Source organism: Chelmon rostratus, chromosome 5 (genome assembly GCF_017976325.1).
Source record: "Chelmon rostratus isolate fCheRos1 chromosome 5, fCheRos1.pri, whole genome shotgun sequence".
NCBI classification, from domain to species: domain Eukaryota; kingdom Metazoa; phylum Chordata; class Actinopteri; order Chaetodontiformes; family Chaetodontidae; genus Chelmon; species Chelmon rostratus.
In genome coordinates, this window is record NC_055662.1 from 4,182,601 (window position 1) to 4,205,031 (window position 22,431).

The 22,431-nt window shown below is 43.4% G+C and overlaps 1 protein-coding gene across 1 annotated transcript; it reads right to left on the reverse strand.

The window, feature by feature from the left end:
• Positions 1 to 355: 355 nt before the first annotated feature.
• si:dkey-112e17.1 lies at positions 356 to 20,945 on the reverse strand. Its single transcript, XM_041936366.1, has 7 exons — positions 20,837 to 20,945; positions 11,396 to 12,372; positions 9,290 to 9,341; positions 7,790 to 7,913; positions 6,366 to 6,508; positions 2,666 to 2,902; positions 356 to 1,810 (listed from the first exon to the last, which is right to left on the reverse strand). The coding sequence occupies exons 1-7, from the start codon at positions 20,915 to 20,917 to the stop codon at positions 1,118 to 1,120; spliced, it is 2,307 nt and encodes a 768-aa protein (XP_041792300.1). The 5' UTR covers positions 20,918 to 20,945; the 3' UTR covers positions 356 to 1,117.
• Positions 20,946 to 22,431: the final 1,486 nt, after the last annotated feature.

The following is a 22,431-nucleotide window of genomic DNA, read 5'->3' on the forward strand; positions in this document are numbered from 1 at the left end:
AAATGATTCAAAGCAGAGGATTTGTATATCTCTTACAAATGTGTGGTGTGTATCTTTAAGTTCTGGTGATACAAAACTTCACATAAGCGCGCAGGTTAGCAAATTATTTAGTGCAACACAGTGCAAGTGTTCAAGTAAACAGTAAAACCCTATTTTCTTTCCCTTCAAATTTCTGTCCATTTGCCATGTTGGTTTCAACTCTGCTTGTGTGCTGGAATCAAACTCCTCAGTCTGATGAAAGACCAGCACGAAATCCAGACTTCTGATTCTGGTTTTGTCCCAAATTTGTTTGAGGTTGCTCCTGATCGTGTAACATCTTGCATCAGTTCAAGGACACAACATGAGAATGACATAATCTTTATTAAAACTTTACAATAATTCATAACTCATTTTAAATACTATTGTGATTGCTAATTGTCTCTTTTATGCTACATACATGTATATTAGTACTCTATATGCTTTTATTTTGATTTCCCTTTTATAATCCAGTATGAGCCTTAGGAGTACATACTGTATGCATACACATTAATATTAATGTACCATCTATGCTCTGCAGGACACTTTTGGGTAATAAGTAACTGTATAAGCATTTAAGCCTGTACTAAAAAATAACCACATGAAGAACCACATTAAGGAAAAAGCAGAAATCTGGCACAAGGCAGCATGATGATCCACAATGAATGAGCTATTGAAAGCAAAGTGCAATGCTTGGAGTATTACAACTCACTGAATAGTATCGAACTGGTTACTAAATCTGGTTTAAAAGTGCTCCTAAGAGTTGGGGGTTATGGAGTACGCACTTAGAAATACTTGTTTCTTCATATTTGCAATCAGTCATCTTTTTTTTAACACATAATACCACAGCAGTCAGTGCCTCGGCATAGTAAGCAGCATATTATTACATCTTTGTCCAAACAACTTTATAAAAATAGAAAACAACTAGAGTGGGAAGAATATATTTGCCAGCAGCAGGCTACAGTATACGTATGCAGTAATCATTTTGTAAAAGTTGATTTCAGAAATGAAAGAAGTAGGTTACATATTCCACAAAGTGGCAGAAATACATAACTGGCCCACCAGAGTCCCTGCTCTTTTCTCCAACTCCAAGCCTGTCTGGTCACATCTGGTTGGTCACACTGCACAGCACTGTGGACTGACCGAGAGACGGCTGGCTGTCACTGACTGCGTTTGACTCGCTCATGGTGGTGAGTGGACCGACCCCTCCTGACACCTGGCTCCCCCACGGCCTCCACTCTGGTCTGGCCCTCTGGCTCTGGGGGCTGAGGCCGGTGCTTCCGACGACAGGCCCCTTCCCCTCATATGTCCCCCTAACCAGTCCATTCAGCACGGCGGAGGCGGAGGTCTGGTCCAGGTGCTCGGCTGAGACCAGAGGCTGCCGGTCCTCCTCCTCAGAGATGGCGAACACCGGCACGCTGATGTGATCACCCTCGCCCGGGAAATCGCGCCTCTTTCCGGCCTGGCCACTCTCGATCTGACACTGGGTGGAGGAAGAAGAGCCAGGGGTGGGTTCTGGGGGAGAACCCTGGGCATGAGGAACCCCACAGGCCTTCGCTGGGTCTGCTGTTCCGGCAAGCAGGCCAAAGCAAGGACCCGTGAAGCGCGAGCGCCGCAGGTTGCTGGTGGAGTTGAGACGCCGCTGCCTCTGGGCAGGCTGCGTAAGGGGGTACGAGGCATTGCTGATGGATGAGTCAGAGATGGTGCTACTGTCCGCCTGGGCCTCCAGATGAACATCAGAGAAGACCTTCCTGCCGTCGCCCCCTCTGCAGTCAGCTACCAAACTGGCTGGAGCCTGGAATGATACGAGACTATTTGTGGACCCTCTAGACTTTTTCATACATTCAGACTAAGCACGGAAGGAAAAGCACTCATGTTATTAACATTATGTTAACATTAAAGATGGCTCCATTCCATTCAAGAGCTCCAGTGAGCCAGCATGCACGGTACCAGGACCCTGTAGCTGTACAAGTGACGTCTGTCTGCAGTGAAAAAAGGCCTGTATGACACACAGATGCCAGCGCTATTCTGCTTCCCCAATGCGATTAGAAAATACTGTGGCTAAATATGACGAAACAAGTTCTAACAATTTATATATATATATATATATATATATATATATATATATATATAGCTGGTGGTGATTTTGTCCCTATGATTTCAAGTCTTAAAATCTTCTGAAATCTTCATTAAATTCACTAAATCAATAAAAAAAAAACATAATAGAAAAATCTGTCAGTTCAAATTTACATTTAAATTTAAACTGTTTCAAGAATTTCCTTGGGTCGGTTCACCAGTGTTACTGACTCCTGGTGGTTTTTGTTGGGTTTTTTTTCATATCTGGGATTTCTGCATCCACCTCAGTAATACTGAATAAATCATCAAAGTGTCTTTCCAGATTACAGTCTGTTTTGTTGATTATGTAAAATCAAAACTGCACTGTTAAAAACCAAAGGAATTCAATGAGAATTTGTTTTGTACTTTTGGTGAACTGACCCTTTAACTCAAGAAGTATAACTTATAAAGACAGTTCCTAGACACAAGATCATTTATACTGCAAACAAATGAAACTGATCCAACTGACTGCGAGCACCCAACACTCCTCAACCTCACACCCGGGTGTGAAAACATCAAAGGTTCTAGTACTGACGCTGTCCACCAGCTTGGTGAAGGGACTGGTGGAGTTCCAGCTGCACCACTTCTTATGCAGCTGCGGCAGTGGAGGGAGGAAGTCCTGGAAGGTGCGTACGCTCCACGCTCTCGGTCTGGCACCGCTGCTGTCCTTGGTGGACCTGGCGCCACCGGGCGAGGCGGTCGAGTCTGGTGACGGCCAGTCGCCTGCGGGGCTGGGACCAGTGTCGCTGTGTCGCAGAAACCTGTCCCGCTGCTAAGAGACACACAGCACAGAAATGCTGGAATTAAAATGTGTATTCTGGGCCTGTCTGCAGAGGGCTTTTAAGTGGCATAGCATGTCCACTGGCAGCCATATTGGGAGTCTTCAGCTGTCTCGGGAGGTTATATTAAGAGCTGCCTGAAAAATGATCATTTTTTCTCTGATGTATATGATCCCCAGCTGCTCAGTGTACAGGAGCAAAGACAGCTTCCAGAAACTAAGACATGCTCATTTATGAATACCGGCCAAGGACGCGCTGAAAAAACACGTGTACTGAACTAACTTTCCCTGGAAGAACGAAGGTTAAAAGACAAGACTCTGTAAGGGAGTATAAACAAACGACAAGACGATCACACAACGTAAATAGCTCACATATCAGAGGTGGCATTATGCTCAAGCACTCAACTGCAGCTACAATGGTCAATGACCTGCACTGAGCTGCAAGCTTGTTAGTGAATCACGCACGCATCTTTGGTGTTGAGCAATGATGGACAGACTGGACTCAAAAAGTAACAAAAGCACTGCTTGATCTCATTTTAAATATTAATGTAAATGAACACAGATGGAGAATACTTTCTAACAACAGGGTGAAAGGTATCAGAGTTGGAGATTTCATTACTGAAGTCAGACACCATGAGAAAAACGTAGTGAGAAATGGCAGAAACTGGTATCTGTTTTTTTTAGTAAATAATCATGTTAAGTAAGTTAAGTAAGAAAAATATTCTTTTTTGGAAAACGCTTGGATGAAATTGCTCTCAGTCAGAATCAGCAATCTAATAGCAGTATGGCTGCATGCAAGAATGCAGTACCTTAGGCCTTGGATATTAGGAATGACTGGCTGCCAGTCTGCTGGCTGCACCTGCTGCATTTCCTGCTCACACCTGAATTTCTCCCTGCAGACTGTGTTGTGTACTACATTAATGGATTAACAAGACGGAACTGTGCTGATTAGCTTGGCCCGCTCAGTCTCACAGCCAGCCAGCGGAGCACGTGTGGCTCATGTACCAATCTCAATCGTTATTTATTAAGGATATTAAAGCTGTCAAGGGAACAGCATGGGGCTTTGGAATGATTTCAGTAGCAATAGTGTTGCTGTGCATGCACAACTCTTCCTATCTGAACTGTGCATTACAGGTCTAAGAAAATTAATATTTGACAGGACACTTTACTGTACTGAGCAACCTGTATTTGAGTATTTGCTTGAGCAACCAGGAGAAGCTAATTGTTATTGAAAGGTTAGATGTGCAAAGGCCATGCTATCCTTCCTGATCGGTCAGCTGCTGTTGATCAGGGGAGGGGGAAGGTTTTAGGGGTTGCACCCATCAGACAGAGAACCAGTCCAGATAATCCTTTACACAGAGTCACCAGCAGCTAGCTTTGTCTAGACAAGAATTAGCTAGGGGTTTAAATAAAATGTTCTTTTGGTCACTAAAGCCCCACAAACACGATGGCAACTATTAGATTTGACACGGGAGGTGAGAAATCAGCCATCCAACACAGCCGTTCACACAGCGCGAGTCCAGACGTGGGGTCTCAGACCCTTTAGGGGTGCCAGCAGAAGCTTGACATATGCCCCAGAAAAAAAAAATACAAACAGCTGAATTAAGTCTCTTGAATTTTGGAGAGCACACAATGTACAAGAGCATTCTGATCCAGACTTCTCTGCCTTTATCTCATCACCCCCCGACAGCAAGGAAGGTTTTAAAGTCTCCTCATTGCTTTATTGTAACAAAACTCAACCTCTTCTTCGAAGGGTCCTTTGCAACAGAATGTTATCAAATGGCTTAATGCACATGCACATATTGGTAGATGCTGGGCATTAAAATAGCACGCTAACCTGGAAGTTCACCTGGCGAGGACACTGAGAAGATGAATTTGGCATTTTTTGGTGACCTTAGCCTCCGTCAGCCCAAGCAACATTTCTCAAACACTATTTACATGGACGTCTGCATTGAGGACACACACAGGCAGACCACACACTGTGTGCCAAAGCGTGCATGACACACACACACACACACACACACACACACACACACACGGAGCTGGGAATCTGGCTCTGTACATAATACTCCATTAGCCTAGGCTGCAGAAAAGCTTGCCAGTCCTTCAAAAAGCTGCCAGGGCTGTTTTATGCCAACTCTTATTCCAAGAAAATACAAAAGAGAGCAGAGAAAAAAATGCTTGGTCGAACCTCTGCTTCTCCCTCAACCCATCTTTTTAATTATCCTCATTTCCCATTTATGCCCTCATAGTTTTCATAGTTTTCGATTGTGCCGTGCATACGCCAATAATGGTGTCAGCCTTATTAGGAACACTGGGTCAATTCAAAGCACTGAATGCCCTGTCACCTCTGATGTTCATTGGTTCAGGGATCATTTCCCCAAAGCGAGGAGATCACCCACTGAGTGTTTGGCCTTGAGTCCAAGTAGACAATTTCACTGTCCTCTGTATAGCTACTTTCAAACTTTTTGACTGGACAGCAGCAAAGTGGGGCCAGTCTGTCCCAAAGTGATGAAGTCATACTTCTGGCCATTAAGTGATGAAATTGCACCAATGGTGGTTGGTCGAGTGTTAGTTTCCCCATTGGGGTTTCAAAATATTGCATCCTCAAGAGGCTTTTACAAAATGCTCACGCAAGACACCGTAGCACAGTGGATGAGCTATGAGCGAGAGGCATTTATACTCAATGCACTGTTGTGTTTTCTGAAACACCAGGGGGCGTACAAACAAAACACTCTGTGAATAAGCAAGAAGTCCACCAATGTTAGAAGAAAGCCACAGACCAAGCATGGCTGCACGCTCTGCTAAACAGCTCCTCAACACTCATATCTATTCATGCACATACTTCATGAATAGATATAATAGACAAATGCATTCTAATGAAATGAAGGCTAAATATCCTGTAAACAATTTGATTCTGCTGGAAAAATATAATTCACTCAAATGATTTTTAAGGTCTCCTCTTGAAGCATTTCAAAGTGAACTGGCTGACCTGTGGAGCCTACACACTCAAAGCTTGAGGCGCGATCTTGTCACTTTCGGGACCCTCGTGCGTCAAGCATAAACAAAGTCAGCAAATCTTAACCAGGTAAGGATGCTATAAGGTGACCCGGAGTTACAGTTCACCTTAAGGGCGAAAGAATGTCTGTACCAAATGTTCATGGTGTTCCAATAGCTGTTGAGACATTTCACTCAAAACAACAAAGTCAGGGGATCACCAAAGACAGGCTTCATTCCCTCTGGGTATCTTGGATGTGTGCACTAATTTTCAGGAAAAATCCATCAAATAGTTGTTGAGGTATTTCAGTCTGGACCAAAGCAGTGGACCGACTGTCTGACTGACACTGTGATCCATACAACCATGCCGCTAGCATGCAGTTTTTCGGACTCCTGAATGCTCAGCTTTGGAGAAAGCAATGTCCAAACTCGGGAAGCTCTACAACTGTATGGGCCTTACGGTGTGAGGTGAGAAGGGAAGCCCGCTTGGGCTAGGGGCTGAAGATACAATGAAAACTTCATCTGCACCGAGGTCGAGTTCAGTCAAACCACTGCAGGAAAGGTCCACCTCTGCATTCTGGGAAACGTCACCTCCAGCACTGACTGCAGAAACACAGAAAAAAAACGTAAATACAAGCGAGAATCCATAACAAGGCCAATTTAATGTTATATTGAACCTTAATAGTGCTTGTTGGAACTCAGAGAGAAATCATTATTTATGCAGTTTTGGTCTGGTAGGTGTAATTACGTGTAAATTTAAACCCAAATTTTATTTATGCCAATGCTCCACACAGATTTCATGTTGTCTGCTTAAGCAAGGACTGCAAGCAGTGGAGCTTATGATGTTGTACTGCAATGTAACTGGTGCAATGAAACAACATGCAGAGTAGGCTAATCTCCACTCCTTCACTGGCTATAAGCTGTGAGTTTTGGTGTAAACTTCTTACACCGTGACTGGAGCACACAGAGAAGGGGACTGTACTCCCCTGTTGTTCAAACTACTCCCAGGCTGCTTTGTGGGTTAAATGCCACAACCCACAAATCTCTCCGCCTGGTTTCAGTCCCACTGAGAGAGAGAGAGAGAAGCCTTTGGATTGTTCCAGGATAAAGCCGATGTGTTGCTCCAAAATGAATGCAATTTTCTTTCCATTGAAAACTCTACAGACCCACCCAGAGTCCCCAGAGGGCTCCTCATACACGGTTTGTTTCAATTTAGAGTAATATCTTGTGACATATTCCAGTTCATGTAAGGTTGTAACACTCAGTTTTTGGTAAATCTTTGCTAGGAAAACTCCAGGAAAGCAAGAAACATTTCCTATTTTCCATTTCCAGAAAGAGCAGGGGGAAATTGCTTGGATTCATATAAATAATCAGAAGCAGAAGAACTGGGTGGTTGGCATGAGCAGAGATAACCACCAGAGATGAACATACGAAGAAAGAGCACCACCTAGAGATACTCATCAGCAGAATATCCTCACATAACATATTGCTTGATTGACAAGACATCTCCCGCAAAACATTACGGCAGCTGAGGCACATTCCTCAAACTCCAGGCCTGGACTTTTAAACGACTGCACTAAAACTCTATCAGATCATGGCTTTGCCACGAAATGAATTAATGGCAGATTTATATTCCTGAAGGTATTATTATCATTCCTAAAATTACTGTAGTCAAAAGTCTAAACACGTTGTGTAAATATAAATCAAAAAGAATGACATCCACAGCAATGTGCAATTGTGGGCTTTGGGCTTGCTGCAATACCAAAGTTTGCACGAGGAAATGAGACCAACCAGAGTTTATATTTAACATGTTCGCCATGAATACAGTGCCTTTCGCTATTCACTGTGAGTGCATTCGTGTCTGTAGCTGTGTGTCCTCTCAACCTGTGTGTGTCGGGCTGTCGTTGTTGTTGTCCTGCTCTGTGATCGCCTCCAGGTTGGTCTGATTCTCAGCCATCAGCTGCAGCTCGCTGACTTCAGCCCCGGTGTTCTGGACTCCCTCTGGCACCTACAACACAAGCACACAGCGCAACGCCATTCAGTCTATCCACGGTGTCCCGTCATGCTACCAGCAGTGTAAACACGTTCGGCACAGGTGTTCCTGGACAGATTTAAGGCCCAAAGCCAGCCGTGGAAATGCCTTGCAGTGCACAGAGTCACAGCACAGCAGCAATCAGCAGAAATTCACATATACACTGAATGCTTACAAAACACACAGAACACGATTTCTACCTAACAGTTTAAGGCTTTTTTCAAGTCAAATCACACTAATGCGACATCTTACTTTATCTTACTTAAAGTTTAATTTATTTCATTTGTTTATCAGTACAAATTCTGCATAATTCATTATAAAAACGCAATGGTGCTGCAAATAACTCATACTGTATATCTCATAATGTGCATTCATTTGTTTAAGTGAATCAGTCCGGATTTGTTGTGCCTTGCCTGCTTTCACTCTGAATGTGTCTATTAGATGAGCTCCTGCAGTCTGGCCCTCTGTAATGCTCAAAAAACAGCAAAAACAGTATAACAGCACAGCTTTCAGAGGCGAGTATCTCATAAACTTTACACCAGTAGCAGTAAGTGAGAAAATCTGTCAGAAAACAGTAAAAAAAGGCAGATATAATATCCCACAGCACAAGGTGATGTCCTGTTGTGTCTGATCATCAGTACAAAACGGAAAGATATTCAGTTTACTATCATGTATGACAAACAAAAGCATCACTTTAGAGAAGCTTCAGGGTTTAGCCCTACTGATGCTGACTCCAGTGACATCACTTGAGGCAATTCAGAAAATATCAGGTTTCATGCAGCTCTCTCTGGAGCCACAAAAGTATATATAACTCTTTACAACACAAGACTGATGTGTTTCCCTTACATAAAATGTATTTTTGTTTAATAGGACAGACACTTGTTGATAATGTTTTACAATTAGCTGTAAAAGTATTGTGATGCAAGCTGTAATTGTTAATAAATGATGAGCGCTAACAGGCTATGATATTCATGATATACAGCCTTTAGGATGTCACTGACCATGTTTCATTCTGAGATCATCAGAGAAACTGAAGAATCTGAATAAGAAATATTCTAAAATGTCGCCTGCTTCATCATCAGGCCGAGCAAACTGTTTCAAAACTGTACAACCTGAGCCTGAGGTGGACCGGCTCAGGGGGGAGTGGAGGGGCTGTCACACAGCAGCACACAGTGTTGGCTCCAGTGGCAAAGAATATTAAAAGAAATGTCCAGTGATCCCAGCTAAAGCTTTGTTTTCAGAGGAATGTCCGACTGACGAACAAGGAGAGAGAGAGAGAGAAAGGGAGAGAGACATGTAGAGAGGGCAAAGGAGTAGAAATGGGAAGAAAGAGTATAAGGTGGTGTCTGTACCTCAGAGTTGCTGGATGCACAGGAGCTGGCTCTTTTTGGACACAGTTTGGGTCTGGAAAACATACAGTACCGCAGCAATTCAGTTTACAATTACAGACATATCCAAAAACCAGCTTTTATGAATGTCCCTTATTTTTTCCACTCTCGGCAGAATTTTTCCCAAGAATAAAAAATCCCTCTGGTGTTCACAGATTGACCAGAAATGTAAAAATGGACAATATCCCATACAACTGTCCCGAAATGGGAGCTTTTTGACACAGCAACCACCTCAGTCAATATATAATAGCTCCAACATACCCGTGGCTATTTCCCCCTCAATAGCCGCTCTATTGTGGTGTTGGATCATGGAGCGAGATGCACCGCAATCTTGCATTCACACATACCACAACTTTAGCAGTTCACATAGTGGTTGTTACTGAGACGTTACTGCTATGTATTACTTTTTTTTTTTTTCTTTCTTGCAGGGGTGCTGTCAGTTTTTCACTGCCAATAGCCACATCCAGTTCTTGTTTCCACAGACACACTGGTAGCAATGAAATATTAGATTTTTAGTTGTTTTACAACTGAGAAAATTACTACCAAAACTTCTCTATATATACACACACCATGCTTTTCTGTCCTGTTCTTCAGTCCATATGAACCGATGAAGCATGCAGAAACACTCAAGCAAGTACCCTCTTACTAAAAATTACTCTTACAGCTGAATGAGTTCATTACCAGCAACCGGTCAACTGAGGGCGACCCCTGCTGTGACTCTCATCCACCTTTGGCTGTTTTCTGACCAGAGGGGAACTTGAGAGTTAATCTCACTGCTGCTTTAAACTAGCAAGATCTCGCCTAGCTCGCCAGGCTAGTTGTTTTCCAATGATTTCTGTGAACTCATTTAAATTAATAGGGAACAACAGAATGAGAGAGAGAAGAAAAAACGGCTACTGAGGCTGCTGAGCTGGACGTGTCATGGTAATGCATTTCCTGGCTTCTGAATGACTCATGTTGTTGTTCTTGCTAATTACACTTACATTTTATTGAAAACGTGTTTCCAATTTCCCTGCCATTAACAGTGAGAACCTGTGGAGTTATTGTGCCTAACAGATGAGTTGGAGACACTGAGCTGCATTTGAAATTAACACACATTAAACAGGGGTGTTTCTCACAGCAAGCTGGATACTGAGGCTGACGCAAATCGAAACCTTCCTGGCTGCTGAATTGATCTCAGCCAGCAGGGTAAAACAGTCACCTTGTCAGAGCAGATAGTATTACAAACCTCCAAACTTAACCAGCACCAGGTGCTAATTGTCCCCTGGGATGGACAAGAGGGAACAGCTTGTAAATTACACCTTTTGATTGTCTGACAATGCTTTTGGTACCAAACTCACATTGAGTTTTAATTCTCCTCGCTGTCCCTTTTTACCCCCCTACTTCTCCGCCCATTCACTTTCATGCAGCCTCAGTGTTTTTGTGTGCTGGAATGGATGCCAGGTGTTGTACCTTGAATGCCCCGCTGTCTATGGTGAGAATGCTCCACATCAAGGAAGCCGCACAGTTGCAGCCAAACCCAACTAATCTCCAAGGGTCACCACATCAGGGACTGAAGCTTCCAGCTGAGTCAACATAACAAAGTGGTGACTCTGTGTATGTGCGAGCGTGTGTGCGTTTACTGTTAGACCAGCCCATTTTCATGCATGGGAGAAATCACAGATAAGATGTGATTTTTCTCAGGAGAATATCAACTGAGGACCGTTGAGGGTTTATGTTTCAAAAACAAAGCAAAAAACAAGAATCGGAAGGTTTTATCTGAGAAAACCAGAACATGAATGACAGTATAAAATGTGGCAATTCATCTAGCAGATGCTGAGATATTTCACTGGAGAATGGAAATGTCTGACCTGCTGGTGAGAAAATCAGGGAATAACCAGTCTCATTAGGATCTATCCTCTGAGGACTCTGAATATCATCTTTTCAGCTATTATTTTACACAGTTTTACATTGTATAATGTAGGTCCTAGGTCTGGCGCTTATGTCTGTCTGTCTGTCTGTCTGTCTGTCTCTCGTATTATTTGTGTATCTTCTTTGCTTTCCAAAATAGCATTACTCTGCTTCCGTTACCTGAAAACGATGCAGAGGGCACTTGTGAGTATCATGGCGAAGAAGGCGGCTCCACTCACAGCAGCCAGCAGCGAGTCTAACTTGCTGGCTGTGGGAGCGGAGACACGGCGGTCCCCCCCTGGTTCAGTCAAGTTGTGGTAGTGGAAGAGAAGAGCAAAGCCGCGGCCCCAGTGGGTGGTGGTGATGAGCTCCATGATGACCTCCACCATCTCTTGGCTGGAGCCGAAAACCAGCTGACTGCTAGGAGGCCGGTTGGACCCACAGAACCTGGAGGAGAAGGTGATGAGGTCTGAGATGTAGAGGACATCGTGGGGGCAGGCGTCAAGCACAGAGTGCTGGGTTTCAGGGCTCACAGCTGGACTGTCAGTGGAGTGTGAGGAGGCAAGGGTGGTCTCCTCCACAACTGTGCTTGGGTTAGAACTGGGGCTGAGGTCTCCCCGGAGGTGAGACGAGGAGGCAGAGTTGACAGCCTTGTCTCCTGGGGGTACAGCGCCAGGTAGGAGGAGAAGAGAAGGAGGAGGTGGCGAGGATAGGCCGGAGGACGCATCTGCAGATCGTTTGGCAGAATTTGAGACTTTGGCAATCTCCATTTTTGTGGACTGTTCCTGGACCACTACTTGCTTGACCAGAGCATCTTGGGAGGACTGCTGAGTCTTTGTGACATCCGCTATACTCTGAAGCACCGGATCTTTCGCCGCCGATGAAGTTTCACCTGCCGCCAAGCTGCCGGGAGTGAAAGTCACCTCTTCGTCTGCCTCCTCCTCTTCAAAGTTAGAGGCAGCAGAGTACTGTGCAGCGGAGTCATGGCTTTCAAACACGTCAAAGTCAAATATCTCCAGAATAAGCTGGTAATCAACAGGCACAAAGAACTGCCAAACGCAGTGTGTCCCAGAGGAGTAGTTGTAGGGGAAGCCAGGGGACAGAATGAGGCCTTGGACATCCACCACATCCACCTTGGCACCACAGTCAAAGTATACCTGCAATATGAATCACATTAAATTGGTCATGCCATGATTTAAAACCTGCTTTCAAGGCACTATAGCCAAACATTTTAAGGTTTAGTATAGGCACTTACTGACACCCCCCTCAGAGTGACAGTTGACGTGCCTCGTAGAGCTCTGCAGGTAGAGCTCAACACAAATACTGCCATGGTTAGAGCTTTTGGTTCCACTGGTGCCACCCATACTAGCATTCATGTCATTCTTCGGCATTATGTTTAAGTGTGGTGACCAGTATTCTATTACACTCTGCCCAAATTCTGAGATGAGTCATGAATTCAGATAATGGCCACTAAGCGATTAAGTTCTCTATGTCAAAGGCACCAACAACAAAAGGTACTGATCAGCAAATAATACACTCGACTTGTGGTCTGATTACTCACAGACACAAACCAGCTTGAAACTGAACTATTCAACCCTGCTGTTCGGCCTTTTTATCAAAGCCTGTGTTTTGCCTGCTTGGGTAACCCTGGGGAGGGTATTTCTTCAGACATGCTGGATGTAATTCTTCCCAGGTGTGTGGGGATGTAAGGGGGACCTGGAGCCTAAGCAGAGGCAGATGTGTGGCTGGGCCAGGGAGTTGAGGACCAGACCTTTGTAGGGGGCCTGTGTGTTTATGAGCTTTCCTGTTGGCCTCAGTTCTGCACTGTGGGAATGACCCAGACTGGGAGACCCCCATGCCAGACGGGTAACAAACCAACACCCGCGGGCGGCGTTTGTGCTCTGGACTGGCCTAAAAGCATTAGAGATCACTTTGAGAATGCCGTTTAGATGGGAGGGGGGAGGAGGAGGGCAACAGGGACACAAGGAAAGCTAATGTCTATGCAGCCAGACAGGCACTTTGATTTCTCCATGGACCATCTATCCCCATCTGAAGGCATTTATCACAGGCATTCCACAGTCAGTATATTTTAAATGGCAAAATCTACTCGTAATTTTCAATCATGACTGGAAGAGAGGCCCGCTCTCTTGGCCCTGCGGTCATCAGGATCAAACCAAAAGCCCACAGTTGATACAGCTGACAGTCTCACAGCCAGGCCACAGCATATTACACATGGAAGGTCAGAGAGGGCAAGGAGGGCAGCATGATCTATTGAACTATAGACAGTTAAAAGCAACAGGTCCACAGCTGAACTCTCTCTACACCTCTTTAAATGTTATGATCGTACATGATTATTTTACTTCACGTGTGAGCTCAGCACTCTGTATGTTACTCTGACATTCAGTCACATAGCGTAGGGAAGGCTATGTAGGGGAAAAGGGGGAACGCGAAAACTTTTTCCCAGGTATCCAGCGATGCGTTGCATCTTTAAAGTGATTTTCGTGATCTTGCAGGTGTCTACTTTCTGCCCAGAAGGATAAAATGCTAAAATAAAACCAGTGTTTGTATCCAATATTTCCACAAACTGGGCTACTCCACTTTACTCTTTGTCTGTGTTGGAACGTACGGCACGGCAAGTCCGCTGCTCAAGGCTTGCTAGTCCAATATGACAATATTTATAATATAATATATATAATATAATATAATATAATATTATAAAAAATTTTGCATCTCAGGCACGACATTTTGAATATCTATTTTCAAGTGATCACAATTCTAATGTAAGTTTTGATCAGCAAAGTCCTTTTATGATTGTCGCATTTTGCTGGAATGACATTTGGAAGCAATTACATTAGCGCATGACATACTACACTTGTACTGCCTACACACTTACAAGAAATTAATGTGCTACAGCAAAGAATTACACAGATGACATTTGAACAGGCCAAATGCCATTCCTGCTGAGGTTACAGAGACTAAGCCGATTTGGGGTTCGCAGTGTTTGCAGCGAGGTTGCGCAATAAGGGGAACCACTTGAAAATACGGGGGCATATCAGGGGGAAGAGAGGGACAACATGTACCCTTTTGGGGCAAAAATGATCAGAGGTGAGAAAACTTGTGTTTGTTTATTATCTTTGCCATATTGCTGCACTGCTGGCCTTTTCTCACCCTCCGTTAAATGCTTTTTTTACACGCCAACAAATAAATCAATAAAACTTTAAAGAGTAGGAAAAGAGGTGTTGCAAATAACATTCATTTGTACATCAATAGTCTGTTGTACGTTGTGAAATGTGAACTGTGTCATGGACAGAGACTGTGTCATCTCTCCCACCAGGACGAGGCGGCCGGGAGGTCCCCAGCACCCTGGGATGTGCATGCTAGACTACACATGAAAGGGCCCCAAAGTGCCACAGTGTCGAATGGAAATGGGACATTCTTATAATGCCAAACATCTCAGTTCTGTTACATCACAGGCCGCTCCACTGGCAGGCCGCTAATTATTCAAGGATGCCTTTTCTCATGGTGGAACAATGGGCCGCAGTGCCGTTTTGGTGAGCCACTCCGCAAGCGGGGAGGGCGGATAATATTTTAATGAAGTGATGCTAATAAGTACAAGGCAAGCTGAAAGTTTACATAAGAGCTGGCTGGTCATTGCGCCCCAGTTGTGCCACTGACAGGGGCTTCCCTGGACAGAAGTAGATCAACTGAGCACATAACTGTCTGAAATGACTTGTTCAGTGAAACATCAGACCAGCTGCTGTCATTACTGAGAGGCCCCTCACAAACAGCATTGTTCTACCGTGTTCACTTTGCGTCAGTACAGATTTTTTTTTTCTTTTTTTTTTTAAAGGTCAATGATGGAGCTCATAAGTGTGTCTAATTACCACAGAGGCTACTTTAAATCTGCTGACTGATGCTGTATAAGCTGATTGTTAATATAGTACCATCATATTAGAATAGTGTTCATAAATGGCACTTAATTATTACTAAGAACTAATAAAAATAGTTTTAACCAGATTATTTTTGTTCTACAGTGGTTCATTCTTTGTGAGTGGGGGCTGGGTGTCACAAACAAATACTCTTCTGACCAATAAATTAAGGTTCTGGGACAAGAAAAAAAAAAGAAATATTATCCCATCTTGTATTAGGTACAAAAAACAATTCATTTTGGGCCTCTCTTTGAAGTATAAAGCTGAACAAGCCAAAGAACACTACTTGTCAGTTCACCTTTATCTGACAACACAGAAGTCTGCAGTCTGACCTAACTGTTGGCTGTAACATGGATTTTTTTTTTAAACCACCCAGGCTGACGACACCGCTGTGAAAACTGCAACACGAGCTGGCTTCTGCTGAAGTACTGTTCTCACACACACACACACACACATACACACACACACACACACACACACACACACACACACACGCACACACTCTGCCTCTCATGCACAAACAGCCCCGGACTGGCTCATAAACAGGCAGGCGGGCCCCTCAAAAGGGGGCAGGAATCCTCACCAGCCCTGTTTACTGGAGGAGAAAAGTGACACTGCTTCACAAGCTAGCGCTTGAGCAGCAGCAGCAGCCCAATCGGGATGCTTTACAATCACACTCAATTTCTCAGGTCTGGACCAATATCAGCATAGTGCAGCTTTGTCGACCAATAGTTTGCCTGCTCTGGATTAAATTCCCATTATCCTTATTTGGATCAAGTAATTTGACAGGGTTCGAGATGTGAGCGATACAAAAAAAATATTTAGACAAATGTAGTCACGAATGTAATGCAGCTACATAATAGCTACATATTAGAACAGACATAAAAAGTGAACATGGGGATGAGGCTAATCTTACCAAAAAATCAAATAAAAGCTGGAGCTATTTGAGTGTGTCGCAATCAGGAGTGCTACTAATTGAGCTAGAATAAAAAGCACTTTGTCTCAAAGTGCATTAAAGACACTGAGTTTTCATACAGTAACGCAGCATACACCAAGAGGACCAGAAAATGTTCAGAACTGTTCCTCACAAACAGATGCATGCAGCTGAAAAGGAGTTAGAACGGGATTTTTAAGGTTTTAGACAGCCGTGTCAGCAGCTGCATCTCAATGTCAGCAAGATGCCCCGTTTGTGGTTTGATATTTTGTACAGCTCCCTCCAAATACACAGATAGAAAAGAAGCTCCTTGAGGTCATTCTGCACAGCTGTGGAAAGCGCTGATACTCGAGCCCAGGATTTATCACATATCTCCCCTGTGATGTCAATGCCTCTCCTGGTGGACTCATGTCAGTGGCTCTGGTTCAAGCCAGGGTGAGTTTACAAACAACTGGTGCGGAGGCCTCATTAAGCCCAGGCATTTCTAGGGTGGCCCGCACTGGCCACTGCAGCGCTGGCTCAGCACATTTTCACCATCGTGCGCATCATGAGTGACTTATGAAAGGCCCCTTTGAGCCCATGCATGTTTGATCAACATTTTATTTAGAGAGCCATCACGGGGCATTCACAGAAAAGTGGAATGCTGGAAATTATTACCGCTGTGGTCCTCGAACTCGCACAGATATGTGACTGGGTGAGGGAGAGGACATGCAGATGCAGGCTCTCTCTTCCACGTTTGTGGTGTAAAACCTATTAACATATTTCCTCTAAAAAGAGCTGCTGCTGCTGCTGTGGTAGCTGTTAAACCTGTGGAGCCCTGTGGTGAACCTTATCTCCACAATGGTTTTAACCAGTCTGGAGAAATCTCTTCCAGATTTTGGAATGCGATCCAGTGAATGCAGCCACGATAATTAGTCTTTCGGCTGCACGTCAGTGGAGAGCCCAATCGCGTAGGCTGGTCTGCACTGTACTGACAAAATTAAGCTGCAATCAATCAGAGTCTAAATGGACACAACAACGTTTCCAAGTGCAACCACAGCATGAAAACTGCCAGACAAGCTGATTTTTTAAATAGTATCCCCAGTAACACTGAACTACAGTATGTTTTTTTTACAAATGTCGTCAAAGTCGTTAAAGCTGTCTGCTATAGTAGACCCTGTTCTGCCCTTATTCCAAATGTAGTGATTTATCTCTTCAGAGAAGATACTATACAATATTAGTTTAGACATGTATAATTTCAGTTCTTATATATGTTGTATGTATAAATGTCCACCTTAGCTGTTCCCATGCACTGACTTATCCCCAGTATGTGCCCCTCATGTCTTAGCCTTACATTCGCGTCACAGAGCAAAGCATCTGATTTTCCCAGAAATAAATACCAGGCAAACTGTAAGAAACTCAGATGGTTGTTTAACAAAACTTACTGCTGTTCTGAAGGTATTTCGAGAATCCGCAAAGACTCTGCTAACCATCTCGATGAAAAAATATTCCCACTGCTGCAAGACAAGAAAGATTTTTATCCTGTTTCTCAAGTTGAGACTCTTTCCTATCCAGGAAGTCGGAAATGACATGTTTCTTTTCTCTCTGCTTTGTTTGGGTATGAAAACAGTCACTACTTGGGGGCAAAAACCTGTCTTATTATACAGCAGATGGAAAGTATTTTTCACCCAGATGGTTAGAACAGACTGAGGATTCAGGAAATACCTTCAGAACAGCGTCAAGTTTTGTTAAACAGGGTTTTTCAAATTTATTTTTTAGCAACTTGGATGCTGAGCCCTGAATGTAACACTAATACATCAGCGACTCAACCTGGGGCCAAACGAAACTTGTCTGTCGGGTCTGCGTGATCCGTGCAGACTGGTGTCTGCGCTCAGCCAAAGATTGTTTAGGAGATAAAAGAAGCATCACTCCTCAACACCACTGTACAACCACGAGCAGAATGATTTTGCAATCCCAACAACTCCAAAGTAGTGATACATCTTCTCTGTTGATCGCTTCGGTCAATCTCAGGAGTCACATTCTCCCAGTATCAATAATTTAAGCTTATGAACTTTAGAGTTTTGAATCAGGGCTTTCAGGATTTGGATCAGGCAGCTCATGAGAAATAGCTTCAAATGTATATATTTAATCAGCATATAGGAACATAACAGCCTTGTGTCAGACTCTGCATAAGCACATACCAAATATTAAAAGGACTAAGAACAGGGCCAAAAAACTTGGCGCTTGCACACCTTTTAAAATGAATAAAAGGCTGTTCATATCAAATGCAGCTGCTGCAAGATAAAATGGTTTTTTTTTTTTCATCAGCCATTAACTCAGTGCGGTTTGGCCTTTCTAAGGTTCGGGGGGCATCTGAAAACCTTCATGAGCAACAGCAACATCTCACACTTTTGACGATGCTGCCATAGACAGTATTGAAAATGAACAACCTGCAGCGCCGCATCTGCAGCAGGAAAGCTTTCACGCTCTCTCTCCATGTAAGAGGCCTATTCATCCCATCTCCCATAAAGTCCCACGGCAGTTCACTGACACGGTGACATGTTTATCTGCTGACAGGCCAGTCCTATCTGTTGTCAGACAATTCATGGGAGGAATCAGTGAATTCACAGTTGACTGGGGTCCTACAACTCAATTCAATTAGAGTGTCCCCTCTTTCCACTACAAATAAAACCTTCTGAAAAGCGAAGCTACAAAACAAAGATCAAATGCAATCTCCCTCGTCACTGAATTGTGGACAGACAGACTTGGATGCCTCCCATTTTTTTTCTAGGGGGATAGAATAAATTCCAAGCTTGTTTATGCTGTTCCAAAAATCAACTTAATACAAATGGGGAGCAGAGAACAAAGACATCATTTACCGTGTCCCCTCAGGCAGATAATTGCAAAGATAGTGAGCACCCTATGCACACAGGAACTAAAGCTGGAGACGCTGACAATTCAATATACCAAGGGCTTTTGTTGTCTAGTTCTAAGAACTGTGCTGCTGAGCCGCCATTGTCCATCAGCAGAAGAGGACGACTCTTGACAGGTGGAAGCTGCCGGCCGACAATGTGGTCTTGGTGTCCTACAGGAGATCTGTGTCAAGGGTAATCCTTCTATGTTCGAACACCAGCCACCGTCCCACATGGGGCATTACTTTTCGTCACACATAAATCAAAAATAGAGGAATGTGGGACCAGAAGACTGTGTGGGTGATGCACTTGACAGGAGTAAGCAGCCGCCCCTGCCTCTTTCTATGCAAGCATGGTTGTTCCAGATGTCCACCAACGAGTCCTGTCATCCTCAGTCACATGCATATCTATTCTAATGGTGCAGGTATCCATAACACAAGAGTGACACCTTGGGTCATGGCATCAAAACAACTTTTAAAGCACAACCAATCAATTCCAAAGTACCCACACACAGCCAAGCCTAACTAACCCGGCAGGAGCTTTATCTGCCACAGGAGAAGCTAAAACATGTCCAACATGACTGCCTGATTGAACGAGAAACACGACCAGGGAGCGACCCCCGACTGTTTGCGTTCCTGTTTTATCACAGAGCAGCTTTTGATCACGAACCCCTCGCATGTCAGAGGCGAAGCTTGGGAACTGGGCTCAATGAGTATGAAAGTACAACATAAGGTTTACATGCTCTCAATGTGGTTCTCATTTCAGCAGTTTGGACTCCGCGTGCCATTCTCCAACTCTGTGAAGTGCAGTAACATCAAAACATGCCTGTGCCGTCAAAACATCCCTTTGAAAGCCCCGGAGGACGATATAATGTGACACGAAGTTTGGAAATGTTTTAATGTAGCCAAAAACTTTCAGCATTTTGCCGTGAATGGAAAAGGTGGACGAGAGTAAGTCAGCATGATGTAAGGTGATTAAAACAGTCTGGCTATGGCTAGCTTTTTCCCCTGGATTTGACTCTTTTGGATTGTCAGATAACCACATGGGATATTTTCATAATACAAACAACGAAACTTGTTTTCCAAATGGAAACCACACTTTCAAAAGAAACCTTTCAGTTAATTTACAGTAGTTTATAGGTTCATGAGGCGGATGTATTGGCTAAATGTTATGGACAGACAACGGTTTCAAATCACAAGCTGACAACAAGATAACCTCTTTACGGAATACAGATATATGTACAAAACGAAATGTAAAACTATAGCAATTCCAGTCGCAGCGTAAGAGAAGGTAATGGTAGGTTGTATTTTGTTATCAAACAGAACGTGCGCAAAACTCAATTGTAAAAATCGTAAATTTAAAGGTCCGTCGCTAAATGACAAACTTTTCTACGTTGCAATACGTTAGTTTGGACGGTGTTCAAAGCAGAGAGGTCCTCTGATATAGTCGGCGTAAATGTTATCTGACAAAAAGTATTTACAGAATTAACATGTCAACTTTTAAAAATTGGTTCACACGTACCTCTTCTTGCTACCTCCTACGACGCTGTACTGTATTTTGGTCGCACAAAATTGCTAGCAAAACAGACGAACCAGATTTAAATTTAAAATGTAGCAGGCGCAAGAGTTCCTTTGTGTCTCGGATGTGTGCCGAAATGAATGTCGGCACCTAACATTTCTTAAAATAACTTGTCTCAAGCCCCTTGGGGTCAGAATGTTTGCCGAGAAGCAAACAATTGTTGAATATCGAGATTTACGAACAGAGTCCGTGGCTTGATTCTCTCATACAAGTGAGCACGGCACTCAACAGGGCTGGAGGTAAAGCTTGTGAATTATTGTCAGTTTATTGGCAACAAATGTCAACTTACTTTCTGTGCAACGCATCCCATCACGAAGAGTAGATATGTTGTCACAAAAACATGCGCCCCAAGCGACGTAACACCACTCATTTTCCTCTAATTGTTCCTTTTTAATGCGACGCACAGTGAACCGTATCCCGCTCCTCCGCTTCCCTCTCATTCACCTGAAGTATCGGGAGCGCGCTTCCATCGTTCATGGGACAACTCAAACACAGGACCAGACCCCGAAATAAAAACTCTCCTATGCATGACTGTGTGGTCACTTAACCGCTATTTCTGTAACATCTATTTAGAAATCTCGAAAAAAAACGTAATAATATTATTGTAGATTGACTGTAGCTCTTGCCAGTTCAATGTGACCATAAACTTATATATAAGTCAATCTATTATATGTCTGTAGCCTAATATTCTGCCCTTCTTCTAGTCTAGCAGATATAACATTCAGCAATGTTCTATGTCTAAATGTAATTAGTGCAATAAGCGAAGGAATCAATACAATTAATTATATCGTATTTATTTCAGAATTCTAAAGCAGTCTAAAAAAAAAGTAAGCACATCACATATAGTCATTTTTGCACAATAATTTATGAAGACTTAAAGCCTGTCTCTATCTTGTTTGGAGCCTCATTTTCAACTGTCTTCTTCAACTTGTGTTGAGATGAGTGGAGAAGTCTATGGCAGCTTTTTTTTTTTTTTTTTTTTTGGTCTGTGTGCTTCCGAATGAAATGAAATGAAACATCCCACATTTGATTGATTTTCTAATAAAATAGCCAAAAGTAAATACAGTACACCTTGTTTGTGGTTGATTTCAAAATATTATATTATCTTTAGGGTCTGAGCCACTTCATTTTGGTGAGTTTCTAAATAATCAGAACCAATCATTAGACTGAATTTAGTTAATAAACCACGGGGATGCCTGCATAGCGTCTTCTGACTGGCTATCTTATTACAAGATTCTGTAGAAAGCCATCCTGGAGGCTGCCTTTGAGAGAGCACAAAATCTCAGGGACTCAGCTGCTTGATCTTATTTTCCCACACTTCGACAAAATGACTGCAGACGTTCCCTCCTGAAAAGATTTTACATAATGGCTTACGTCTTGCAGAAATACAAAGGAATTTGTGGAAATTGGTGAGGTCTATATTTTGTTTCCAACCAATTCGCTCTCTCTCATGCTTAAGAAAGACAGTGTCATTCTTGATACTACCACTAGATGGAACTAAAATAAGAAAGGTTGGAATCTTACACAGTGGCTTTAGATTGATCCTTTTACACAATATTACAATATTAAATATTTTCATAAAAAATGCTGATTTCACCCTTGGCGTCATGCTTTTGTTTGCACTAAAAAGTTAAGTGGGTCTCGCTAGTCTATGCCATTTGGCTGGAGACTTGGAGATAATATGCCTAACGCGTCACACCTTACACTTGGATCGCTGTTTCCTGTCCGCAGGTGTCTGACAGTGGGAGCGCTGCTAGGGGACCTTGCTTTGGATGGTGTCGGTTAGTACATTGTGCCTGTGCCTGGGGTTTGTAATTTGCATATTACAGCCAGTCCTCAGTGTCCTGTCAATGTAGACATTTGTATTGCTTGCTTTTTACAGAG